We start from the raw sequence: 23,081 nt of genomic DNA on the forward strand, positions 1-23,081 counted from the left end.
CTCCGTTTTTTTCACCTTATCTTGGTCAATGACCCCAACTTCTTCAAAGGACCTTGACTGTCCTTCAATGGAGTCTGCAATGCCCTGAAATAAAATTATGTAAATTTGACACGTTTATATTCAGTCTGCCATGTTTCGTGACTGACAGGGAAAGGCAAGAGGCTACTCACGCCTGCTGTAGCAGTTGCTGCCTGCTCATCCTCGCCCTCAGCCATGTCTTCAGTGGAGGAGCAGCTACCTTCGTCGTCATCGCTTGTGGGAAGCCCCTCTGAATGGAGCAATCTGTTCACCGAAGTTGCCAAAGATGTTGCCTCAGCCTCCAAAGGAGCTGCCAGCTCCTCTCGGCTACCACAGCTGCTGCTGCTCCCGCTGCCCCACCTGAATACAAGGCTAAGCCTGTTACGTGCCACTCTCAGTAGGCCTGCCAAATCTAAAGGTGCCACCGTTCAATAAAAACTATGCTGCAAGCACAACAGCAAGAAAAACGATGTGTTAAGGGGGGAAGTGGGTCTTAAAAATTTTTTTCTTATTTATGGGTGAATCTTTAATAAACTCTACTGTCTGGGGTAATTTTTCGTGCTGATTTCAGATCTGTAATTAGATTTTTGATAGCTGTAGCAGTTCAAAAAATATTGAGGTCTGAAGTCAAATTAATTTCGAACTCGTTACGGGGCTTTTTGATGATTCCGTCTTGCTAAACCGAAAACTAAATGCATGACACCATTGCTAAAGACCTACTGTAGGGGGTGATGCTATTTTTATTCATTTGGAAGCATTTTGCGGACAAGAAAACAATCTTGCATTTATTGTGAACATTTTTTTTTCTAATTAGCAGCGAGTACCATACCTGAATGTAATTTTCATGACGGTGCAAAAGTAATAAAAATAGCATCACCCCCCAGATCATTTCAATACGAATAAAATGATACCACCCTTGTCATTTTTGGCCAAAGACAACCCAGAAAAAACACCCGTAAGGCGGAGTACAGTGTGCAAAAACATTGAACTGAAATAAACGCATTTGAAGTTTCCAACAAATGTAGCTTTTGCTGAAGTGAATCTACAGCAATACAAATGGTACCATTTTGAAGCTCTATGTTTTCTAAGAATGGCCATACTAAATGTGTGACTGCGCACTCTCAAAATAATAGCACACTGGCCACTGAACTAGCACAAGAAACATCATTAGGCACTATGCTCTACAAAGGGCATGGTGCCTGGGTTTCAAACCGAAGTGTAGAACTCTGTGTGGGCATGACTATAGTTCCATTGTTGTACATGCAGGCTGTCTGATTGATGGCAGTCTCCATTACAATCAGTGAGGCATTTTTTCATTTGGTATAATTGACCATGTTACTGAATGAAGGCTCTGAGTGCAAGTAGCCTTCCAAGTCATCTTCACCTGACAGTGGCTGTGGAACTTAGGATCAGAGAGCCAGTGATAGATATGCAGCTGCTAGGTGCTTTCCAGAATTTTACTTTTGTATGATGCCTCGATCACTTCTGCAGCCAGGTGTGTGCCAGCCCAAGGGGCCTAGTGAACAGAGCTCATGATGAGGTTCTCTTTATGAAGGGGTGGTATGATAGATATTGTTACGAGCTATCGTGACAATATGATAATAGAGTGAACGCGCAATGTGCTTGGTTGCGAGTCCGAAGTGCCGATGTGCGAAATGTACAGCCGCAGATACAAGGAGCCGACGCGCGATGTGCTTAGTCGCGCAGTTCAAGGTGCCGACGCGCGAAATGCCTAGTCGCGGGCTCGAGGAGTCGACCCTCGACGCGCTTATTCGGGCAGTCCGTGCCGACGCGCGAAATGCCTAGTCGCGGGCTCGAGGAGTCGACCCTCGATGCGCTTATTCGGGCAGTCCGAGGTGCCGACGCGCGAAATGCCTAGTCGCGGGCTCGAGGAGTCGACACTCGATGCGCTTATTCGCGCAGTCGGAGGCGCCGATGCACAAAATGATTAGGTGACGGTCCGAGAAGTCCGCGCGCGATGTGCATGATCGCCGAGTCGGAGACTCCCTATGCGCGAAATGTTTAGCCGCGTTTCCGAGGATTGCGCGCGCTATACGAATTTGTCACGAATTCGAAACACCGAGTGCTGAAAGGCTTAGCCGCATGTCCGAGGATTCCGCGCGTGAATGTCGGTTGCGAAGTCCGCGTCGCCGATGCTCGGAATGCTTAGCCGCGAGTCTGAAACGTCCACAAGTGCAGGGATCGGCCACGCTACTGCGATGTCCGCATAGCGCCCGTTTTGACACGTCGAGATTACGGCGAGTGGAGACATCAAACTCGCGAGGTGCAAAGAGCCGAGCAGACGACGCGAGCGCCGGACCAATGGCGAACCGCGCTGGAGTCACGTGGCAGGCGCGGCCAATCGCAGACTCCGGCACGACCTTCAATCATTTGCTTTTTGTGCGCTTGTTTCTGTATGGAGGAGCTCGCTGAAGCGGCAAATTTGAAGACGGAGAAATGCGCTTTCCAACGAGACCAAGATGGCGGCGCTCGGTCGCGCCGTTCCGGAGATATCGTGGCGTGAAAAACGCTGTTCTTTCTTGATTTCCGCGAGATTTTTCGCCACCTTGGCTGATAAAACGAATTTTTTAGAGCACTTCTAAGTGGTTTACAGTGATGATATTTGGGTATCAGATAGAAAAGGGGTTATAGAAACTGAAGATGTGATTTTCAAAAAATCGATTTTTTGGCCATTTTTCGCGATTTAAAACCCGCGTCCCCCCTTAACTGGTTGACAACGTACTGAGTGGGGAACAGTTATAATGTAGAGGGTTTCTCGGCTTGTCCCGGCAGCTTAGAGACTATTAAATTCCACTGTTTAGCGTTGTGTTGTCAGCATCACACTTGATTCCAGACCGTGGTAGCAACATTTCAATGAAAGTGGACAATAAAAAAGAAAAAAAAAAGAAGAAGAAGAAGAAGAAGATCCAAGTTATTCAATAGTTATGACAGTGTTAAAGAATACAGGGAGGTCAAAATAAATCAAATCCTTAATGCAAGTTTAAGATGAATATGCTCGAAGATGAATATGCCTTTCTTATTGGAAATGAATCTTAATATGCACTGCATCAGTGAAATACTAAAAGGGTGAAGAAACTGTTCAGTTTATTAGGAAATTAGGCTCAGCAGAGCTCATCTTAAAGTGACTACCGCATTTTGATCTTCTAAAACCAAGCAAACAAGAATGGTGAATGACATGCAAGACAAAAGAATGTCACACAACCTGGTAGCCCGGGCATCCTCGGGTAGATTCTCCTTTGGGGTGCATATCAGGCTCAGCTGGAGCTCCTGCAGTAAGGCCGCATCCACTCCAGGCACCGCCAACAAGTCCTCCACTCGGTTGAAACCCCCCTGCAACTGCGAGCATACAACTGAATAAGAGGTTTGTACATGTCCCGGCAATTAACTCCAGATTAATTCTGACTGCTTGGTAATTCTGCTCGTAACTGCAGTTAGGGACAATATATTGTATGACAACATGCTATCATGCAAGCATCAAAGCTGTGACGAGTACCAGAATTACAGAACAGTGTCAATACATGTATCAGCGATGTTCTAATATGCTTGTAAAGTCAATTACTTTTTCCCAAACATTGTGACCTGCATGGAGCAATGTTACCATCTGAGAGCAGCCAGAAATAGGCTTTTTGAGCAGATATAGCCTCCAGTTCACTCAACTCACTGAGTATTGGGTCCATTTTCTCAGTAAGTCGCTTTCAAGGTTGGCAATCTGCAGCGCTCTCAGGGGTTAATATAGTGGTAGCAAATGTGTCATAAGAAATGGCAGACCTTCCACCTACCCTGTTTTTATATCAGTAATATTTGAATGCACCAATAGACTAAAATTATTGGGTTTTACGTGCCAAAACCCCAATCTAAATATGAGGCACGCTGTAGTGGGGGACCCTGGAAATTTGGACCACCTGGGGTTCTTTTAATGTGCACACAAATCTAAGCACAGAGGTGTTTTCACATTTCGCCCTTTGAAAAATGTGGCCACCGTGGCCAGGATTGGATCCCGCGACCTCCATGTTTAGCAGCCCAACACCATAGCCACTAAGCAACAATGGGTAATGCACCAATAGATTGCACATTGCTCCAGTGAGGTTTCGCTCTGGGCATTATGTTAGACGTAAATGAAAGCTTCTCTGATGATAATCAATCAAACAAATTATGGCACAATCTTTCTCTTTGAAGCCAAAAAACATTGTAAATTTTGCTGTACTATGTGTCATTGCCGTAAATAGAACAAAGCAGCAACAAATGAGAGAGACCAAAAGTAGGGAGCTTTAGATATTGCACATCCAAAGTTAGGGAAATCAAACCACCAGGTTTACAAAGATGCAAGAAATATATCAAAATAACACAAAAGGGGTACAAAAGAATGCAAGCAGGGTGTGGCACTTTGGGCCTGCAATGGAACTAGGGTGTGCTATATCTGAAACTCTCCAGTTTCTCGGACCATTGGATGAAACATGTATGTCGCAGTATTTCTTCTTGACAATGCAAGACAACAAAATATGACACACGACACACAAGTTGCAAGGAGACATAGCGCTGACCCTTCGAGCTGCCACAATGGCCTCGGCAGCTGTCCTCCCCAGGCCGACGACCCTTGCCAGGTCGTCGACTGAGGAGGTGTTGATGTCCACCATGGCATCATTCCCCTCGGCTTGACGGTCCTCCGCAGACATGGGCCCGCCCACGTCCGCAGTCTCAGAGAAGCATCTAGAATGTAGAAAAATGGGGCTGTCAGGAGCAAGCCACAATATCAAGTCAGGGGCCATACGTTAAGACTTCAGCAGAGTAGTGACCCTGAAAAGGATTTTGAGAAACCAGCATAGGTTTTCTTTAGAGCATTTTGAAGTGTTTTGTTTCTGATGAGCCTGTATAAAATTTGAACTGATGGGGTTGATAAGTCAAAACTGACACAGGCTATGAGAGGTGCTGTAGTAAGAGGCGCCAGGCTAGCTTTGACCGATAGGGCTTCTTGACTGACCTTTTTTGTGTGCTTTAAATACAGGTCCAAGCCCTTGAACCTTAGAAAATTATTACAGGTAAGGCCAAAACAATTTACTATAATCGTTTCTGTGAACCAGTTTTGGTATTGATAACCAGGAAATCAATGCATTAAGATGCATTGATTCACTCCATTTTTCGCGATCACTATGCCTGCCACATGCGAGCGCAACCAGAAGAAATGTGCGCAACTTTTTTTCTCATAAGCAGCGTCATCATACCTAGCCTATCTACTTACATGACATCAGATTTTTTTTTTATATCTTGATAAATGTGATGATGTCACGCCCAGTATTTCGAGAGAAAATTTAGGATCGAATTAAGATATCTTAATGCTTGCTAACCTTCATACTTAATAAGTATGATACTTTTCAAACCGTTTTCAACTTCGGAAATATTTGCCACTACTGCTTTAATATGCATTCAAAGCAAGGTACACAAGCTGTTGCATTCACCCCCTTTCAGAACACAGCAAGGAACCAAACCCACAGCCTCAGCAGCGGAACATGATAACCACAGTGGTGCACGCCCTCCAGAGCCCTCATGCTGTTTCATTTTCATTAACCCTTTACGGCCATGTGTCATTCCCGTCAGACGACGGGGAGCACCCAAATAAAGCAGGCTTGCACTTGCTGGTTATTTGGGTTGGTGGTGCCAGCTTTTGGTAACTTTTCCAAGTAATAAGTGCACTTCACAATGTCTTCAGACAAGGGAAGCCCTTTTCCTTCCTCCATGCCTGAACGGGTTCGCTAGTGATCTGTGGTGTGAAACACCGACAGGATGGCTGCGTTTTCTACTCGTACACTTTATGGACAATATTCATCCAAGTTCAGTGATTCAGAAGAGGATTTTAGTACTGTGGATGAACATATTTCCCCTTCAGATGGTCACCAAACGTCGTATAACAGCACTTCAGCAGACAAGGACTACGAGGACCCTACAGACAGGCAGTCCGAATCCTGGCCTCCACCTAGGAGAGTGCTTCGAGTGCTACCACAGTGCTCAATTACTGTTGAGAGCCACACGAATAAGCAAGTTTTCTGAAATACGTCATTTAACATGCGTTTATTTACCTAGCACTTTTTCTGCATGGCATCTAAATGCACGAAATGGCTCCCGACTATAACAACCACAAACAGTAATTGTGTGTGACCGCAAGAGATTAAACTTCAATCTCATGGGTCTCTGCAGAACTCATCTCGTCAAATACTTAAGTTTGCAAATTCCACACACCGCATATACCAGAAATTTCACATACTTTGGTCTTGAACCAAGAATGACATGCTAAATGACTTGCAGAGTGACTTTGCAGCCAGATGAAGACAAAAGCAGTCCGTATTTGGCATAAATTTACCATATTTGCACAATTATAATGTGCACCTTTTCTGAATAAAAACCGTTTAAATTTGCATGCATGTTACAATTGTAACTGAAAAAAGAAAAAAAACTCAATGCAATGTAGCTAGCTACACTACCATCGAGTAGGTCATCTGAAGGTGATGCTCGGAGACATCGCAAGGTGGGGCCATGGTGCATGGAATGCCCTCCCGCAGACAGTGGTTGTATGAGCCTTCAAGCGTGGCATTTATAATGAATTAAATGGAACTGAAAATAACTTTCTGTGGTCAGAAGACAGCGAAGAGGTGGTGTCGTCAGACTCCGATAGCGACTAGCCAATAAGATACAGCTGTGTGCGTCACTTTGCATGTTCCCTATATATTGTCTCAACAAGGTATGCGTCAACTCAAGTTTCGTTACTTGATGTGCATGGTGGAATTGGCACCAAGTAATTTTTTGAGATACCTGGGTAGTAACATAACTGCATTACAATCGGTGGCGTGGTAGAATCAAGCAAATATGGCATGTTGCCGATTTCATTTGCTGTCTGTCTCCTTTACTCTCACACTACTCGTATCGCTGTCTAAAATGCTTTTGTTTCTAAAACAATGCCTGATAGCATTCAATCTGCAAGACAAACACAAGAGAAGCGCATTATCTTAGCTCAGCAAGAATATCAACATCGCAGATGATGACAAAGTTGTTTTAAGATTTTTCAGGTTGTTATTTGTTAGTCAAGCTCTCATATAACGACAATACTGGCTGTTCCTTTGTATTGTAGTTAACTTTGTTTTGATCTATATGCCTTGTAGCGGCTGTGTGAAAGCTGTGTATTCAGCTTTAAGCTCAGGTAGTCAGCTTGAAGTACCTGGTAAATCTATTTCATTGAGGAGCAACAGCAAATGCACATCTTTTGCCTTCTGCTAGGATTGATGACTTGCATCATGAACTTCTATCATGAACTTGACACTGCTGCATGTTGACCATAACATCATGTCTAACAGGGCAAAGTGCTACTACTGGCACCGGGTTTTTGCAACAGTTGTGCCTAAAAGGCCTGATTTATGCTAAACAGTTGCTTTAAAAATTATGCATAAGTACTTGTCCCTTGACAAATGTTTAGCTAGTATTGCAATTAAAACAATACATTTCACTTATCAAGAGCAAAACTTACTTTCACAAAAAGGCCTCCACTTTCATTAACACTGCGTGTATTAAAATGCATAGCTGCAAAGCTAACCTGTCAAAACTGTTGTCTCTGCACAGACAGATGGTCTGTCCGGAGTAACCAATTCTTAAAACGTGTCTACAAAGCGTGCGTGTGCATGGACACTCAAAAAAGAAGCTTTTATGCTTGGTGCAATACCAACTACATTATTTTTACGTGACATGCTGAGTCAAAAAATAATCACGTAGGTCATGCAAAGGTAGCCACACATGTGCACAGGTCGAAGTGTGTCGCTTACTGGTGACCCTACATAAACTTGCATGTTTATCATGAACTTCCCATTAATGATGGAAAGAAAAACCACGAAGAAGGAACCTGGCTCAAAAACCATCACTTCCTAGTGCTAACGGTAGGCATTTCGTCAATGGCTTGCGCCAGAATCTACGACACCCCACCATGCGAGCACTACAAGGCGAACACGTGCTCGAAGAAAACGTGGCCAACGGCATGCGATTCTCACACGGGGCAACGGAGCCGCAGAAAGTCGTCGAAATGACGCCGTAGGCTGCGCCACACACTGCAGGTCGCCTTGCGAAGTGCAAATGCACACACGCCCAGTACGCGCATGAATGCCCACACCTTGCTTGCGTGTATAGCCCCTTCACATCGTCGGAACAACCAGCCAGCTTGTTCGTTATACTGGCAAGTCCCATTCATAAGTTTTAAAAAATATCACGCAAGAAGGGCACGCAGTTGCAGGTCAGTAGACGTTGATATTACTGTTTCTTGGGAGTAGGCACTTGCGGCATCCCCTGCTTCTAATGGTCACTCGGTGACACTGACGGATTAAAGAGGACATACACGCCTCGCCAAGCCTCATGCACAAGTCCTGCGCTACCACTAGGAAGAAACATCACCCGAGGTTCACACGCTAGTTAAAAATGGTCGTGCACTACACCCTGCTCTCTCCAACAGCGAGAAAAACAGCCGTCTAGCGTAGACAACACAATGCCTCGTGCGCGCAATTTCTCTCTCCGAACGCGACGCAGCAAAACGAGCGATCCCAGCACGAAACACAACACATAATCAATAAGGGACGAGGAGAAAAGGGAGCCAGAATTACTTTCAGGCAAGATGCACGGCGAGTTCCGACTTCGGGCGACTAAAGCACACGAGTGTTTCGGCCACTCAGCAGAGCCCAAGGCCTAACCTATCCGTCACCATGGTCATTTGACACTCGCTTTTCAGGACACCACCATCATGGGTTATCAAAACCGAAGGCCCCGACACTCGTCCTCACGACTTGTCACCGCTAGGTCACAGCATTGCCTTCATCAGCACGCAGAGAGATCGGACATGACCAAATTAAGGGAGACAGCTATCAACACACATCACGGACAAGCGGCCACTGCCATGTTGTTAGCGACGTCACAGAGGAAAAGAACACACATAAAATAAGTCTGAATAGATTACCCATTACTGACTTACTTCATGCGACTGCGGAGGTTACATTCACAAAATGAAAAGTGATGCCTCATTTTTTTTTATCCGAGTAAATTACGGGTTTTGGTTTTATTTCGGTTTTAGAGTTAACCAACATCTGTATAATTGCTAGGTGGCGCAAGGTCGCAGGATGTTTTGCGTCAGCTTACGATTGAATGGTGGCCTGCTTCCTTGACCGATCTGTGTCTAGGCAAAATTAAATCAAATATGCGGCTTCATTCTTTAAAATCAGCCTATCTACGGTGCGCTTGCACGCTGTTCTTTCAGCTTGTTTTTCTAATAAGTAGTGCCAACATAGCGGCCAGCGATGAAGACGTTGTACCAGAGAAGCATGTGATCGAAGGCAAAGTGGTGCCTCCTGAAATCGCCACATCCGAATGGCTAACATCCACACGAATTCTCGTGAACGGAGGTGAACAGCTCGGTTTCTTGAGGTGAGTAACTCCCGGCAAAATATCTTACAGCATTCCTGCCCATCCTACTTCAAGCGCTAACTGGTTTCATCTCTTCGACCGACTGATCGCTTCATAGGAGCGACGGCAGCTTTTCAGTGCACAATCTGTCTCCTGGGTCGTACGTCGTCGAAGTGGCTAATCCTGACCACGTATACGAGCCAGTACGTGTGGACATCAACTCCAAGGGGAAGTTCCGGGCACGTCGAGTCAACTACATCCAGTCAAACTTGATACAGACTCTTGCGTACCCGCTGAAACTGAAGAGTCGCGGCCCCTTCCAGTATTTCCAAGTTAGGGAGACATGGAGGATCACCGACTTCCTCTTGAACCCTATGGTAAGACACACCATGCAGACTGTAATATGACCGTCGAAATGTTTTAAGCGATTTGTCAACTGTCGGGAACCACCTTTGATAAACGCCGTTATCTTACACGTCGCTGAAAACGCAGCATTAATTAGCGAGGTCCACCGGTTGGTTCGTATTCACCAAAACTGTTAATGTGTACGGATATACGTTGAAAGTCTTAAAACCTTTCGTTGCTGCCCCGCGAATTGGCTCCTCAAATCTACAGTGAAATTGTTTTTGTTCTTTAATGTTTAAAAGGTTTAATGACGCACTTGAAATGAGAAAACCTGACTTTGGATTTTATTAAGTTGCACACTCATTAGTATAAAATTCTGGCTCAAGAAGAATAGAAAAAAAAATTTTTAGTATATGCATGTTGAAACAGATCTCGGAACACTTTTCTGAAAAAGGTTCAAGATCAGAGACAAATGACTTCTATTTTTGTATGCAAAATGACGATTAATGAATGTGCAGTAGCAGAGGTGAACAATAATTTTTGGACATAGAACATGTGTCCCTGTGAGTGCCTTTCCAGCTTACAGCCTTGTGTGGTAGCTTACACTGCTTGTACTGATCAGCGATTTAGGCCAATTTCATGCATCTTGTAATCAGCAGATAAATTTTAGTTCAGTAGGTCTCCCACTGTTACATTGCCACTCTTTGTCACATTTTTCACACAAGTATTTACCTTGAAGCCTAGAAAAATAAGTGAAACATCACTTGCAAATGTTGTAGATCAGAACAAACACCTTGACAGGTGCAGTCATTGAGACAAATTAAGCTTGCACATTAAGGGAAATGTCAGCATTACAAAGATTTAGCCTCTCCCTGTATGTATTACTGCTTATGGAATACCAGATACATGCATGAGCAGCAGTGCCAGTGCAAGCATGTCAGGCTGCTAATGAAGACAGGTTCTCTTGTTGAAATATTGGCTCCAGGCTAAGGCTTCCCTTGTTTCTCTGCTGTGCTATGTTGAACAAGAACACACAGAACTAATGTCGCAATATTTGACCACATTCTGCAAAAGCATCAGCAGCAATGCAATCTTCCATGATGTATTGGCTGTGCAATCAAATGTTTTTTACTCTTTGGGGTTGAACTAAGTGTCACAAGATACCGCTATTAGCATTGTTGCCATGATCTATGTTTCTAATGTTCTGATGTTTTGTACGCATTGATACTACTGCATTGTTTGTATTATTGAATATATGAACATGGGGCTAAAGCTCTCTAAAATATTTGAAGAAATTTCATTCTACATTTCCTATATCAATAGTATTTACTCTATAATTCCCTTGGAACCTGTGTCTATAAATATAGTATGTAAGGTTGGCAGGTGGGAGAAGGGATCAGTTTAGCTATAATCAGTCATAGGTAGTGTAATTCGTACAAATAGCTGTCTTGGAACAGCATGTGCCAAATTAATTAAACTTAACAATATGATTGTTCCATGTTGTGTTAGTGCTACAGTATGAGTTCTCGTCCCTCTACTGTAATGTACAGTGACCACCGTTCTTACTGTAACAACTTAAAAGGAAGATTTTGAACTTACTACTGCTTTAATCTTGCTCAAAAGGCTCAAAAAGATTGCACTTCTTGAATCACATCATTCACCAATACAGGCTTAGCACCTTCACTAAAGCAAGGTTTGGGTTTGTTTGAAACCTTCGATAACTTTGTTCATCACATAAAAAAAATTAAGAACAATGTTAATAGTATGCATACCTTGCCATGAAAGAAGCTACTGCTAGGCTGTAGATGACTTTACCGTTAGCAGGCAACTAATGTACAGGCAAACAACAAAACAAAATATTTTGAGGAGAGGGTCTTTTTAGCTGACTTCACAAGGTGTTGGCATATGTCAGATCTGGCTATCTTGTAACCACTTCTAGAAGGAAAAAAAAAAAGGGTCGTTTAGGTGACTTGTAGATTTTGTATGAACATGAAAAGGGTATCAACTCATTCCTCTCCTCACTGAGAACACGTACCAGTAGTCAGCAACTAAGGATACAATCAAAAACAAGTATAATTAGCCTTAAGTGGAGTGTAATGCCAGTGCCTGTGTTGCTGTAACCCTCTGCTGTGCTGCTGCCAAATGCCATCCAACTTAACTGCCGCGCCCTCCACGTGATGTGTCCGAGTTTGGGATGGAGGAAAGCAGGGTCGGAGAAGCAAGAATAATGGAGAGTGGCCGGCCATGCGAGTGCGTTCCTCGAGCCTTGGGCATGTGTTTTGAAGAAGCATGTACTTTCGAAGCTAATGGTCCCTATGCCTCTTGGTAGCTGAAAGAGCAACAAGACTACTGAGATAGGGGCACATTCCGGAGCATCAAGTGCTGAAAAAAGAAAGGGCCAACCAAGTGGCCATGCTAAACAAGACAAGGTCAATGTACTTGTGCCTGAAATGCGATATGACTAAGGTACGAATTGAGTGAATAATAAATTTGAAAAAGCGCCAGAAAGTGACAGAATTGAGATAAAATCAACACTTAATCATAGAATCATTTGAACCACCACATACGTAGACCTTGTCTTTAGCATGGACACTTGGTTGGACTTTTTTTTTTCTGTAGATAGGGGGAAAAAATGCAATCTTGTTTCAAACTTTGAGTGAGAACACAGCAGCATCAAGTGCAATAGCTTCTTTGTTAGTATAGAAATGCATGTCACTGAATGCTTTTTGAGTAAATTTATACTTCCTTGTCTTACTGCTGTTTTTGCACCTATGGTTTTTGTTTGCCAGGTTCTCATGATGGTGGTTCCTCTGCTGCTCATCATGGTCTTGCCGAAACTGATGAATGCAGCTGACCCAGAAACTCAGAGGGTAAGAACCATGGCGGCATTGCATAATTAGAAGTTTGGGTGTCTAAAGGCCCATGACGAGCTGAACTCCTGCTGTCATATTTTTCTCAAAGCTTTCAACACAAATAGATACATAATCACAGGGTGAAGTAAATATGAACAAATAGATATAACACATAGGGTGGATTCACAGTATGGATCATATTGCTGATTCGGTCCGCGAAATGAGCGTGACGAGGCTCAGTGGTACCTAATCATGCCCTGCAAAAAGTGCTGCAGGCTGCCTGTTCTAAGCTTGATATTGTGGTGCTGAGCCATGTCAGGCCCAGTCTGTGGACTGAATTGTATATTTGACTGTCGTGTAAATCCACAAGCAGATTTTCATATGAAGTCAAAGTCTAGCTATTACATGACTGTAACACAAAGGGGTTTATGAATTCTTAAAAATAGATTTCTTTTCAGCTTTTAACCTTCTCGTCTTTGCACACTAAAGCTATTTTATAAGGTCATGTAGGATGAATGAAACAACACTGACAAGTAATAAAGTGTCTCAGCATATGACTGTGGCTACAGTGTAGCACTGATAAGCTGGTTTTGTTGTTTTACTTCGAGAGAGTGGACACAACCTCTCAAAAACTCAGTAGTGCAGGTTATACATGAATATGAACTGAAGTATTCTTCGAGCAAGATTTTTGTTAAGAGTTGGGAAGTTTGGCTGTTACACAAGTTCATCTGCAAGTGTGAATGCAATAAAAATATAACTGTTGCATCATTTACTGCTCACTCAAGTTATTTATGAGGGAAGTGTAAAGATCTATACTCCATTTCACAAGTCGTTTGCAGCTCTGCCAGAGGTACAAGGTGTACAGAGGCAATATCCTTGTGCAGTGTAATATAGTTCTGGGCGTAACTGTCGATTAATGGCATGATTAGAGAATTCGGTTTTTGCTTGGTACATGATCCATTGTAGCTATGCACAACATGTTGGGACCTTTGCACATGCACATTGTGCACCGCAAATTTAGCAGCCGCTGAGCGGATGGTGTGGTGTGTATGAACACATGTCAATGTGCATTCGGCCTTCCTGTTGGCTAGGGAGTCCCGCATCTTCCACAGTGTTGCAAACAACTTGTGAAATGAACTATAGTTTCCAAATTCAGTTTTCACCCTGAATGCTAACCTTTATAGGCAGACATGCTTTACTGCTGCTATAACTGCTGGTGCATGGCCTTATCTTAAACCATGCCTTGACTTTAAAAATGTTGGTAGATGAGAATGTTCAAATTCCTGAGCACACTAGGCAGTGCAGTCTACACATCATTTCTTCTCTTTCTTAAGCACCAGAGCACTCTGTCAAGATTATGTTAAGTTAAAAAAGAAAAGGTAAAAATACAAAAGTATAAGCGCTTAAAGCTTGCAGCATTGAGCTAGATGTGAAGAGCATAGTCCCACCCATTGGCAAGCCTCATCTTTATGTCATTGAATGAGAGCAGCATGTGCTAACTCAGTTGTGTTTATGACCTTTGCACATGCACATTGTGCACCGCAAATTTAGCAGCCGCTGAGCGGATGGTGTGGTGTGTATGAACACATGTCAATGTGCATTCGGCCTTCCTGTTGGCTAGGGAGTCGATGCTGTTTCCCACTATATACAGTGCTGCAATTTACCTGATACATTACCATTCTGTTGTTCTGACTACTAGTCTTTTGCTTTGCCTCTGCAGAGAGAGAATATGTTTCAACACTCATTCAGATATCACTTTGATATATGCTTATGAAAACACAGCAAATTGAATAATAATACCTCCCCAATAATTTGTGAACTCTTGCGTACTCAATAACTAGTCTCAACAGCTGTTTCTTATCTCCACCTTCTGAGTCCTTTCACATGGTTGCAACTTTATGGGGGGCTCTGAATACAGCACTGCTCTATACAGTAATCCCTCATTATAATGAAGTCAGCAGGACGGTGAAAAATTTTTTTATAAGTGGTAATATGACATAAGCAACCACTTGACAAAAGCTAAAGTAGCTGAGCACCTGGAGGAAACCGGCAGTTGCCTTTTCCTGTTTCTTTCTACCCTCATCTTGGTCTTTCTCTTCCACTTTTAATCTTTCCTGTCCTCTCATCTTTTCCATTCACTTTGACTTTTCCTGGCGGCAAGGGTTAACCTGGTGTGGCTTTCCTACCTTGGGTATACCATATTAGGTTATAGTAACGGCATACTGCTGGCGCTGTGCAGACATGTTTACATGTGGTGGCTCTGTGGTGGGTGGCAGACACCGTTGCCGAACAAATCACTTCTTTCCATGTGATCCTCGAACCCTTTTTCAACCGATCGTGCCTCGAAAAGGGTACACACCAATGCAACCTCGCTATTCTGTCCCAAAAACAAAGAAACTTTCTCGAAATTCCACGTCCTTCTCTGTGAGCAAACATCTACAAAAGCTAGAGCAATTTCACCATTTCTTGTGGCCATGTGCCTAAAAGAGACCATTGGAACTGGTTATAAGGTAACAAAGATGGCAAGTGGGGATTTGCTCCTCGAAATAAAAGAAAAGGAACAATACAACAGACTTGCACACCTCGTAGCCTTTAGTAACATCCCTGTTTCTGTGAGCGCACAACGGAATATGAACACAGTCAAAGGCCTATCAGATGAAGAATTAATGGCATTGAATGAAGAGGAACCGGGTGGTCTCATTGATGCTCTGATCCATTGGTTGCAGTACCGCAGTTGTGTCTGCAGGCAAAAATTCCACAGCGATTGCCTTGAGGTTGCCGATCTTCCCGAGGCTCGGACAATTGTCAGTCATGAAAAGCACTAGCTGATTCTTTGCGTTGAACTGTCTATCTAGAGGGCACACATAGTCGTCAAATATAGCAGAAGTCCTCCATGCTCGCTTGTTACTTCTGTAGATGCATTCTTTGGAAATAGTTGCATTTCAGAAGCTCTGCGGCTTCTCCCCCTTCCCCAGTATCAGCAAGGGAAGCCTAGCCTCGCCTGTTGCATTGGCACCAAACAGCACCGTAACATGGTCCTTGCTCTGTTTTCCTTCAGATGAGGATCTGCCAACGGTAGTGAACATGCGATTCGGTAGCATCTTGTTGAAAAATGCGGCCTCATCTAGTTTGTAGATGTCTTCATACTTTTCAAGTAGAGCTTGGAGCCGATTTTGGTGCCGTTTGTCTGCAGTGTCACTGTTCATGGCTGCGCTTTCGCCAACGATTGACTTCGAGGTCACACCATGTCGTTTCTTGAACTGCTCAAGCCAGCCATTGCTGCGCTTGAAATCCTTATGGCCATTTGGAGGGCTAGAGCTTTGGCTTTTGCAGTAAGTGCAGGTCCATGTACGGGGAGATTCGCACTCCTGGCATTCTTCAGCCACTGTAGAAGTGCACCTTCCACTTTGAGGTATTTCGAATTGCAATTCCTCTTTCTCTTCGCCGAGAAGCTCTTTTCAAAGCCATCCAGCACAGCTTCTTCGTTTTTAAATACAGTTGATAAAGTAGATGGCGGTATGCCAAATTTCTTTGGGATGCCAGTTTTCTGCCGGCTGCCTTTTTCAACTTCTTTTATCAGCAGAACTTTCTGCTCCAAAGTTGGACACTTTCGCCCGGAGACTTGACGAAGCTATTTATCACTGTAGACCACAAAAGCACATGTGAGGCACGTCTAACTAAGCACTCCGAATAACACACAATCACAAGGCCTGCAGCATGGATCCAAACGCACACCCCGTCACCGCCAAAGTGATTGAAGCAGTGGGTGATGCAGAAGGCAGAAGCTTCAAAATGTCGTCAGGGCATCTTGCTTTCCTCGTGAGTGTGTGCTGGTGATGGCGATAGTTCCGATGGCGAGCTTGGCATCGGCTTCACGTGTAGTGGAAGAAAGGCGATCAGAGTTGTGGAGACAAAGAAGCAGGAACAGTGGAAGGGCACCCATTGGTGGAAGATTGTGCTCGGGAGGGCAGACCAGAAGAGGGCAGCTTTGGAGGAGCAGTGATGTCGAAACTGGCATCGAGGAACCGAGAAGTTGACATAAAGGCGAGTGAGAGGAGTGAATGGCGTCCAAATCGCTTGCAGCGAATGAGGAGGGGAAAGGCAGTGGCTGCTTTTACAGGGGGTTGCGGAGGTCACGGAAGACTATGAGAGTATCGCGCTGGAAAGCACCGTAAATGGCATGGCTCGAGTCTGAGGTTGTGTTCAAAAAACGATTAGCCACTCATTGTGGGTACACAGTGTGATCACGAAAACTGAGAGAGAGAGACAACTTCATGTAGTCGCCTGCAGAACGACACCATGACTAAATGGTGCCGTGACGCGAGCCCTGACGTCTTCTCAGCGGGTGGTCTCTACTCAACTCCAGCGCGTGTTACTCCCGCGGTCGGTCGTCCTGTGGGGCAACGTCCCGTCGGTTTCGCTCGGCCTTTGTCTTTCAAGAGCCGCCGAGACCTGCTGGACGGCCCAGGTTTGGCTTTCGTGGTCGTAGCATTCCGCCGCAGCCGCGAGTCGCGGAGGAATCGTTGTACCTGTCGAAGCCTCATTGGGGAACTTGGTGCAATCCCATAGGATGTGCGTCAGGGTGGCCCTCTCCCGCTGGCACACGCGGCACATATCACTCACATAGAATTTAGGGTATAGATGAGTCATTAATACTGGAGTGGGTAAAGAACAGTTTTGCGGTAGAGGCTTTGTATGATCACTGGGCGATTTTTTACCCAGGTGCGCAGTCGTGAAGTTTTCAAAATGAGAGTTTTTCAGCGCACCATGGTCAACGACAATGAGCTAATTCTATGGTTCAAGTGTTGGTGTGCATGCATCGTCATGTCCACACCATTGACAAATGTCTAGGACAAAATTTAATGGCCCCACCACACAGTTGGACCGTTAGTCTAAAGTCAGATGGCGCGAATAAAGCGTGACTGGCTTGAGAAAATTGCCGGGGAAACACCACCTTGCATTGACCTGCCATGTTGACAGCCTGACTTGCTGCTGGCGACGCTCAGATTTTTCGTGTTTTCGACAAGTTATCGGTCGATTTGCACTGTTGAAAGTGTAACAAGCTAGGGGCAGTGTTTAATTGTAATGCAGGCCTGTTACGGCGAGCGGCGAGCAAATTTCTAGACTGGCTTCCCCAAAGTTATCTTCCTGATTTGTTAATTTTGTTCCTCGCGTCGAACATGGCACTTATAATAGGAGGGATACTTTTCTGCTTTTCGGCACATTTCAGTGCCAGAAGTGTACATTAGAGCGGTAAAACTTTGTTCATCTAGCGCACCTCATGGAATGCTACGGTGCAAGTCTGCCCGCGGTCTTTTGGCCACTTTTTGGCATCCAAGAGACCGTGGTTTTCTGGCATCGCAAAGCGTCAGGAAAACTTTATTTTTGTGTGGATTCGATCACGGGGGACACCAGCGATGCGATTGCGACCGAGGTTAACGGTTCGAGCACCCTGCATCATGGGATTGACAGCTTCCATTCGCTTCGAAGTAAACAGCTGGGAGCATTCAATGTTCGCTTGGTACCCGTTACTAGGCTGTCATCAGTTGTGGATTTGGTACTTTTGTGGCCTGTTCTGTGCCTGCATGAGACTAATTCGTTGGTGATATTAATTTGACACCGCATGTGCAAAAGGGTCACCGCCTCTGAGCTGGGGCAACGCCTCCACTCACCACTTCACTCTGAGCGGGTTAAGCTCTTCGTGCGCTTCGAGTAATGTGGCTTAAAATGCATGCATATGTGTCGGGACTGGAAGAAATTTTGAATAAAGCAATTTCGTTATAATGAGGGATTACTGTATTAGTTTTTATCATTATTATTTATCATATTAGGCTATCAGATGTAGCTTTAATATCTCTTCTCCTGTCTCTTCAAAAAGGCCAAACAATTTTTTTTTTTTTGTAACAAGTGTCCCTCTGCTGAAAGGAAGATTTACTACCTAGAACAGTGTATATTGCCTCTGTGTATGCCTGTCTTCCCACTGACCATTGTGGAGACATAAGAGTGCATTGAAGCTGCACGTCATGATAGCACTCTCCTTCATCCATCCTAAGCTTTCAAATTTTTTTTTTCTCTTTGTGTGGCATGTTGACCCTGCCAAGAAAATTTGTTCTGCATACATTCTATCAAGCCAAAACATGAGGTTGAGAATCAAGCTAAGACTAATTTATGACTGCTAAAGAAAATACGGAAAGAAATCACACACAGTGTTCCAAGTCCCAATGGACTTTCTGTATAACATGCTGGTCTTCCAGTTAAAAACAGACTACTCACTCCGTGGTTGTGCCATATGATATGGTAGGCCAAGCAGCAAGACAACTAATCTTCTGCATGCAGTTGCAGAACAGGTGCTGACTAGTTTTACCTTCTCCAACAACATCAGTTTATGTGTTTAGAGTGTTGCTTGCAGCAAATTTGTCTTACAACAGTTTTTTTATGTTCTGATCTAGATTTAATAGTGGCGCTTCTATCATCTGTGCCCGTCCGGCAATGAGATGTCGGCATTTGCAGGACATGGGTGTCATAAACCGCAAACAGGCGCACAATTGCTTGATTGTGGGATGAACGAAATATTTATTGCGTGAAGAATAGGCAGATTCTGTCAAACAAAGCTGTAACTTGTGCCTTCCAGGTTTCATATTGTAAAATAGCACAGGTTGGCACAGTAGACCAGTGCCACATTGTGGTACTAGTAGTAGGGCAGATGCACGCGCTGTCTGAACATGGTGAGATCGGTCTGTTGGTGCAGAATTTCCACCACTGCCATTTCACTGATTGACTGCTTTTACAGAGAAGGTGCCCAGACCTTTCTTCTCATTACTGGCTGAGAGTTCCTAATTTTTGCTTTCGCAGGAGATGAACCAGATGCAAATGCCGAAGTATGACATGCCTGAACTGTCGGAAATGATGACCACACTCTTCACGGGAGGCAACAAGAGGCAACAGCAGGCCAAGATGACTCGAGTGGCCAAGAAGCGGCAGTAGCGAGCTATGAACAGGGCACGTGATGCCACTGCTCTGCTGTGCTGTGATACCCCAATTCAGTATCTCCTTTGCAAAATAATAGACATGTGTAAAAGATATCCTTAAGCAAATACTAATGGACAAGACATGTAAAGACTGTTTAGTTTTGTTTCCTATGTGCATTGTGTTGTTTTATGCACCCTATTGCCACACCTCTTTGTGAAACGGAAGTTACCCAGAGCATTTGTGCGGGTTTGGATTTTTAACTGGGTCTTGTATAACTTTAAAAACGTGTGTACCTTAGCATGTTGCGTGAACATGTCATGGCTTACTGTCTCGCGTCATCAAGAAAACAAACCACCTGAATTAAACGGTTGCATAACCAGTGCCCACTTCTGTTCAACAAGTGCAATGCCTTGAGTCATTGCACCCCCATGTCCCCAGTTGCCATGGCAATGTCTAAGCATGAAGGTAAAGAAAACAATAACTGAAGGGCGAGTAACTACATGGGCCATTAACGAGCAGTCCTTGTAAACATTTTCCAGTGGCGTGTGCTTACAGCATGCTGCTAGGAGATGTGTGCCTTCGTGAAGGCATAAAAGAGTAATCTCATTATGTGCACAAATATGCAATGGCATTATGTGGTCTGCAGTGCCATTAATACTTGGGAAAGGGTGAGTGGCATCTTAGTACATTTGGGGGAATTATTTGGGGAATCAATATTTTGAGACAAAGGGATGTGGGCAATTACGTGAGATATTACTGTAGTTGTGCTTTCCTCGAAGCAAATAGCATCACATGTACCTTCATTTTTGAGCATGTGCTTATCAGTGCTCTATATTGTGAGGGCAAGATGCACGAAATATGCAACCTGTTCAGTTTCAGCAATGTGCCTCAACACACTGCACCACATGGGGAAACTTGCTTTGTGTTTGTGTATCTTGTACTATATTGTTTGATATCAAATGCACCAGGTTTAGAACAAAGAGCAGCAGACTGCTTATGTTGCTATATTCAAGTTGGGTTTTGTGGATGTCGTGATTGATGATGTGGTCAGGCAATGGTATGACTTGTTGTTCAGGAACCCATGCATCCCTTTATACCGTTGGTGCTGAAAGGCTAGTGCACATTGCAAATGATGAATCTGGGGAGTCATAGTCCTCTTGACTGCCAGCTTTGAGGTTCTATGAAACAGTAAGTGATAAGAGACATTGCAACAGATGAAAGACACATTTGCAAGCCAGCTCATCTGACATGCTGACATCTTTGTTTGATAATGCTTACTCTTAGGTCTAAATGAAGTTTGGTATTCTTTTTCTTGCTGGTGTAACTTTGAGATTTATGCAGACCTCTTCACATTTGTGCACGATCTTGCTCCATAGATCCATCAAAATGGGCTGCTGCTGATTTTTGAAACACATCATGGTAACACAGCTTACGTGTAAAAAAATATTTGTAGTATATCTCAGTGTGTTTTTCATGAACTTGGGGAACAATTCTGCACTTCTGCATGTACGATGGTTGTATTTTGTAAAGCCCTTAAAATGTTTTTTTTTTTAAATATATAATGGTGTAGAACACTAAACGCTCACTGTGAACCTAGTCCTTAACTTCTTGGCAATTATGGTGTGCTCATATCGCTGGTTGTAATGCATTGCTGGTTTGTTAGGTTAGCTCAGATACCGGTTGTTGGTTTTTCATACCAAACAGCTCGCATGATATAGGGTGTTCATGTTTGTTGGCGCAATTTCTAATCTCTCTCGAGATACTTTGTACATTGTGATGCTAGTGACCCTTTGTGTTCCTCTTGTAAGGGAGTGAGGAAATCAAAAGTGCACTTGTTATGTTTCTCATATTGTAAAGATGCTTAGCAATTCCTCTTGTTTTATAGTGCCAATTGCTTTTTAAATTATGAAACATTGACAGTAACATTAATTTCCAAGCGAACTGCTTTGAATGGTTAGTAAGCAGATATGAAATTGTATTTTAAAATTGTCATATAAACAGCTGTATTCCCTAAAAATTATAAAACTACAGTCTGCATCCTACCATTTAGGAGTGATCAGAAAAATGATTGCTTGCAGCCTTTTTTGCAACATTGGCATTTCCATGTGGATAGCTTTATTATTAACAAGTTATATTGTAATATTATTGCAGTCTCTGAAGCTGTAACTTTTTTACATTGTCGGGTCTTGGCTGTGAATACATGTGCGTACAAGGAGAACAGTTTTTGTATTCCACATCAGGAAGCTCTGTACAAGAAAATACAGACATTGTTATATTATGGTGAATAAATTTATGGCAACACAGCTGTACTAGGCAGTCATTTATTGGGTACTTTGATAGATGGGAAGATGACTATCAAAACTGCATTTTTCAAGGCATTTGTGAAGACATTTTAGGACAAAGCAATATGAAGAAGGGGTGTCTGTTTCTGCCATCCTTAGACTACTGCAGGGATTGCCATTTAGGCACATTCAAAGAGGAACAAGAGGTTACCATACCGTTCAAGAGCTGCTGGAAAACATGGGTAATGCTGTCTGCCTTTTGACTGATTATTCTGCTAAAATAAGGACAACATAGTGATGTGGTGCTGATTTCACTTATCCAACTAACAGTCAACAACTGAAGGCGCTCTTTTACTCTCTAATGCTGGCCCAACACACAAGGCAAGATGTAGTTGAGTGGGATCTGTGCAGTGTTTCGATTTTAACGCGAATGCGTTAAGGAGTCGTGCCACAGAAAATGTGGCGTTGGCGTCCGGTGTCGAACGTTGTTTTCGCAAAGGCATTTTCAAACCACCCATACGCAGGCTGTCCATGTGACGCAAGAAATTTACTGAATTAATTGAATTTTTCAAGCTAAAATACGTGGAAAGATCGTAAACTATGACTTACACACAACCTATAGACATGATAGCTCTCGGATTGTAATTTGACTATACGATAAAACATAATTCTGTTACGCGAAGACTCAAAGAAGCCCCTTTACCAGTGTTTCTACCATTCACAGACCAGCCGCAGCGTCCGCCATTTGAGCGCGCCGGTGCGCAGGTGTGTTGGAAGCCACGGAGTGGTGCGCCCGGTTCCTTGCAATACCTCCAGGTGACGCTCGCCTCCGTCGCATCGCGGCCCACGCAACAGGCTGCATTCGTACCCAAAGCCCGCTTTCGTGCATAGCATTCATGGCCAGAGTTTCCTGGTAAACATTACGGTTTCATACGCTCCAGTTGCCGGGAAGCGTGAGAAGCCAACGTCAGGTCAAACACGTAGTGCCTTCACCAAAGCGGTCGCCTGAAGGGATAAATTTCACTCAGAAATAAGTGAAATGGGTGTACTTTAGGAAAGATGAATATTCAATTTACGCAAAGCTTAATGTTCGTTGTCTTTTCCTTGCAACCACGGCACTGTAATAGCAAAAATTGGAGGACGCTTAAGCTTCGCCTTCAAGAGTGGAACGCGA

The 23,081-nt window shown here is 43.9% G+C and overlaps 2 protein-coding genes across 2 annotated transcripts in view; one reads left to right on the forward strand and one right to left on the reverse strand.

Annotated features, from left to right (window-relative positions):
- Positions 1-8,972, reverse strand: part of LOC135898191 (F-box/WD repeat-containing protein 7-like) — a 39,500-nt gene extending 30,528 nt beyond the window's left edge. Inside the window, exons 1-4 of the mRNA XM_065427013.2 lie at positions 8,667-8,972; positions 4,581-4,746; positions 3,242-3,375; positions 171-378 (exon numbers count right to left, since the gene is read on the reverse strand). Of these exons, the coding sequence (XP_065283085.1) occupies positions 171-378; positions 3,242-3,375; positions 4,581-4,712 (474 nt within the window). The 5' untranslated portion in view covers positions 4,713-4,746; positions 8,667-8,972. The remainder of the gene's footprint in view (positions 1-170; positions 379-3,241; positions 3,376-4,580; positions 4,747-8,666) is intronic.
- Positions 8,973-9,164: 192 nt separating this feature from the next.
- Positions 9,165-21,934, forward strand: EMC7 (ER membrane protein complex subunit 7). The gene is made up of 4 exons (XM_065427014.2): positions 9,165-9,480; positions 9,578-9,836; positions 12,594-12,674; positions 19,509-21,934. The coding sequence occupies exons 1-4, from the start codon at positions 9,254-9,256 to the stop codon at positions 19,638-19,640; spliced, it is 699 nt and encodes a 232-aa protein (XP_065283086.1). The 5' UTR covers positions 9,165-9,253; the 3' UTR covers positions 19,641-21,934.
- The last annotated feature ends 1,147 nt before the right edge of the window (positions 21,935-23,081 follow it).

Source organism: Dermacentor albipictus, chromosome 3, assembly GCF_038994185.2.
Source record: "Dermacentor albipictus isolate Rhodes 1998 colony chromosome 3, USDA_Dalb.pri_finalv2, whole genome shotgun sequence".
Classification (NCBI taxonomy): domain Eukaryota; kingdom Metazoa; phylum Arthropoda; class Arachnida; order Ixodida; family Ixodidae; genus Dermacentor; species Dermacentor albipictus.

Coding starts and splice junctions, on each gene's coding strand:
- EMC7 (XM_065427014.2), top strand. CDS start 9,254: ATGCGGCTTCATTCTTTAAAATCAGCCTATCTACGGTGCGCTTGCACG. Junction 9,481..9,577: donor GAACAGCTCGGTTTCTTGAG/GTGAGTAACTCC, acceptor ATCGCTTCATAG/GAGCGACGGCAGCTTTTCAG. Junction 12,675..19,508: donor CTGACCCAGAAACTCAGAGG/GTAAGAACCATG, acceptor TTGCTTTCGCAG/GAGATGAACCAGATGCAAAT.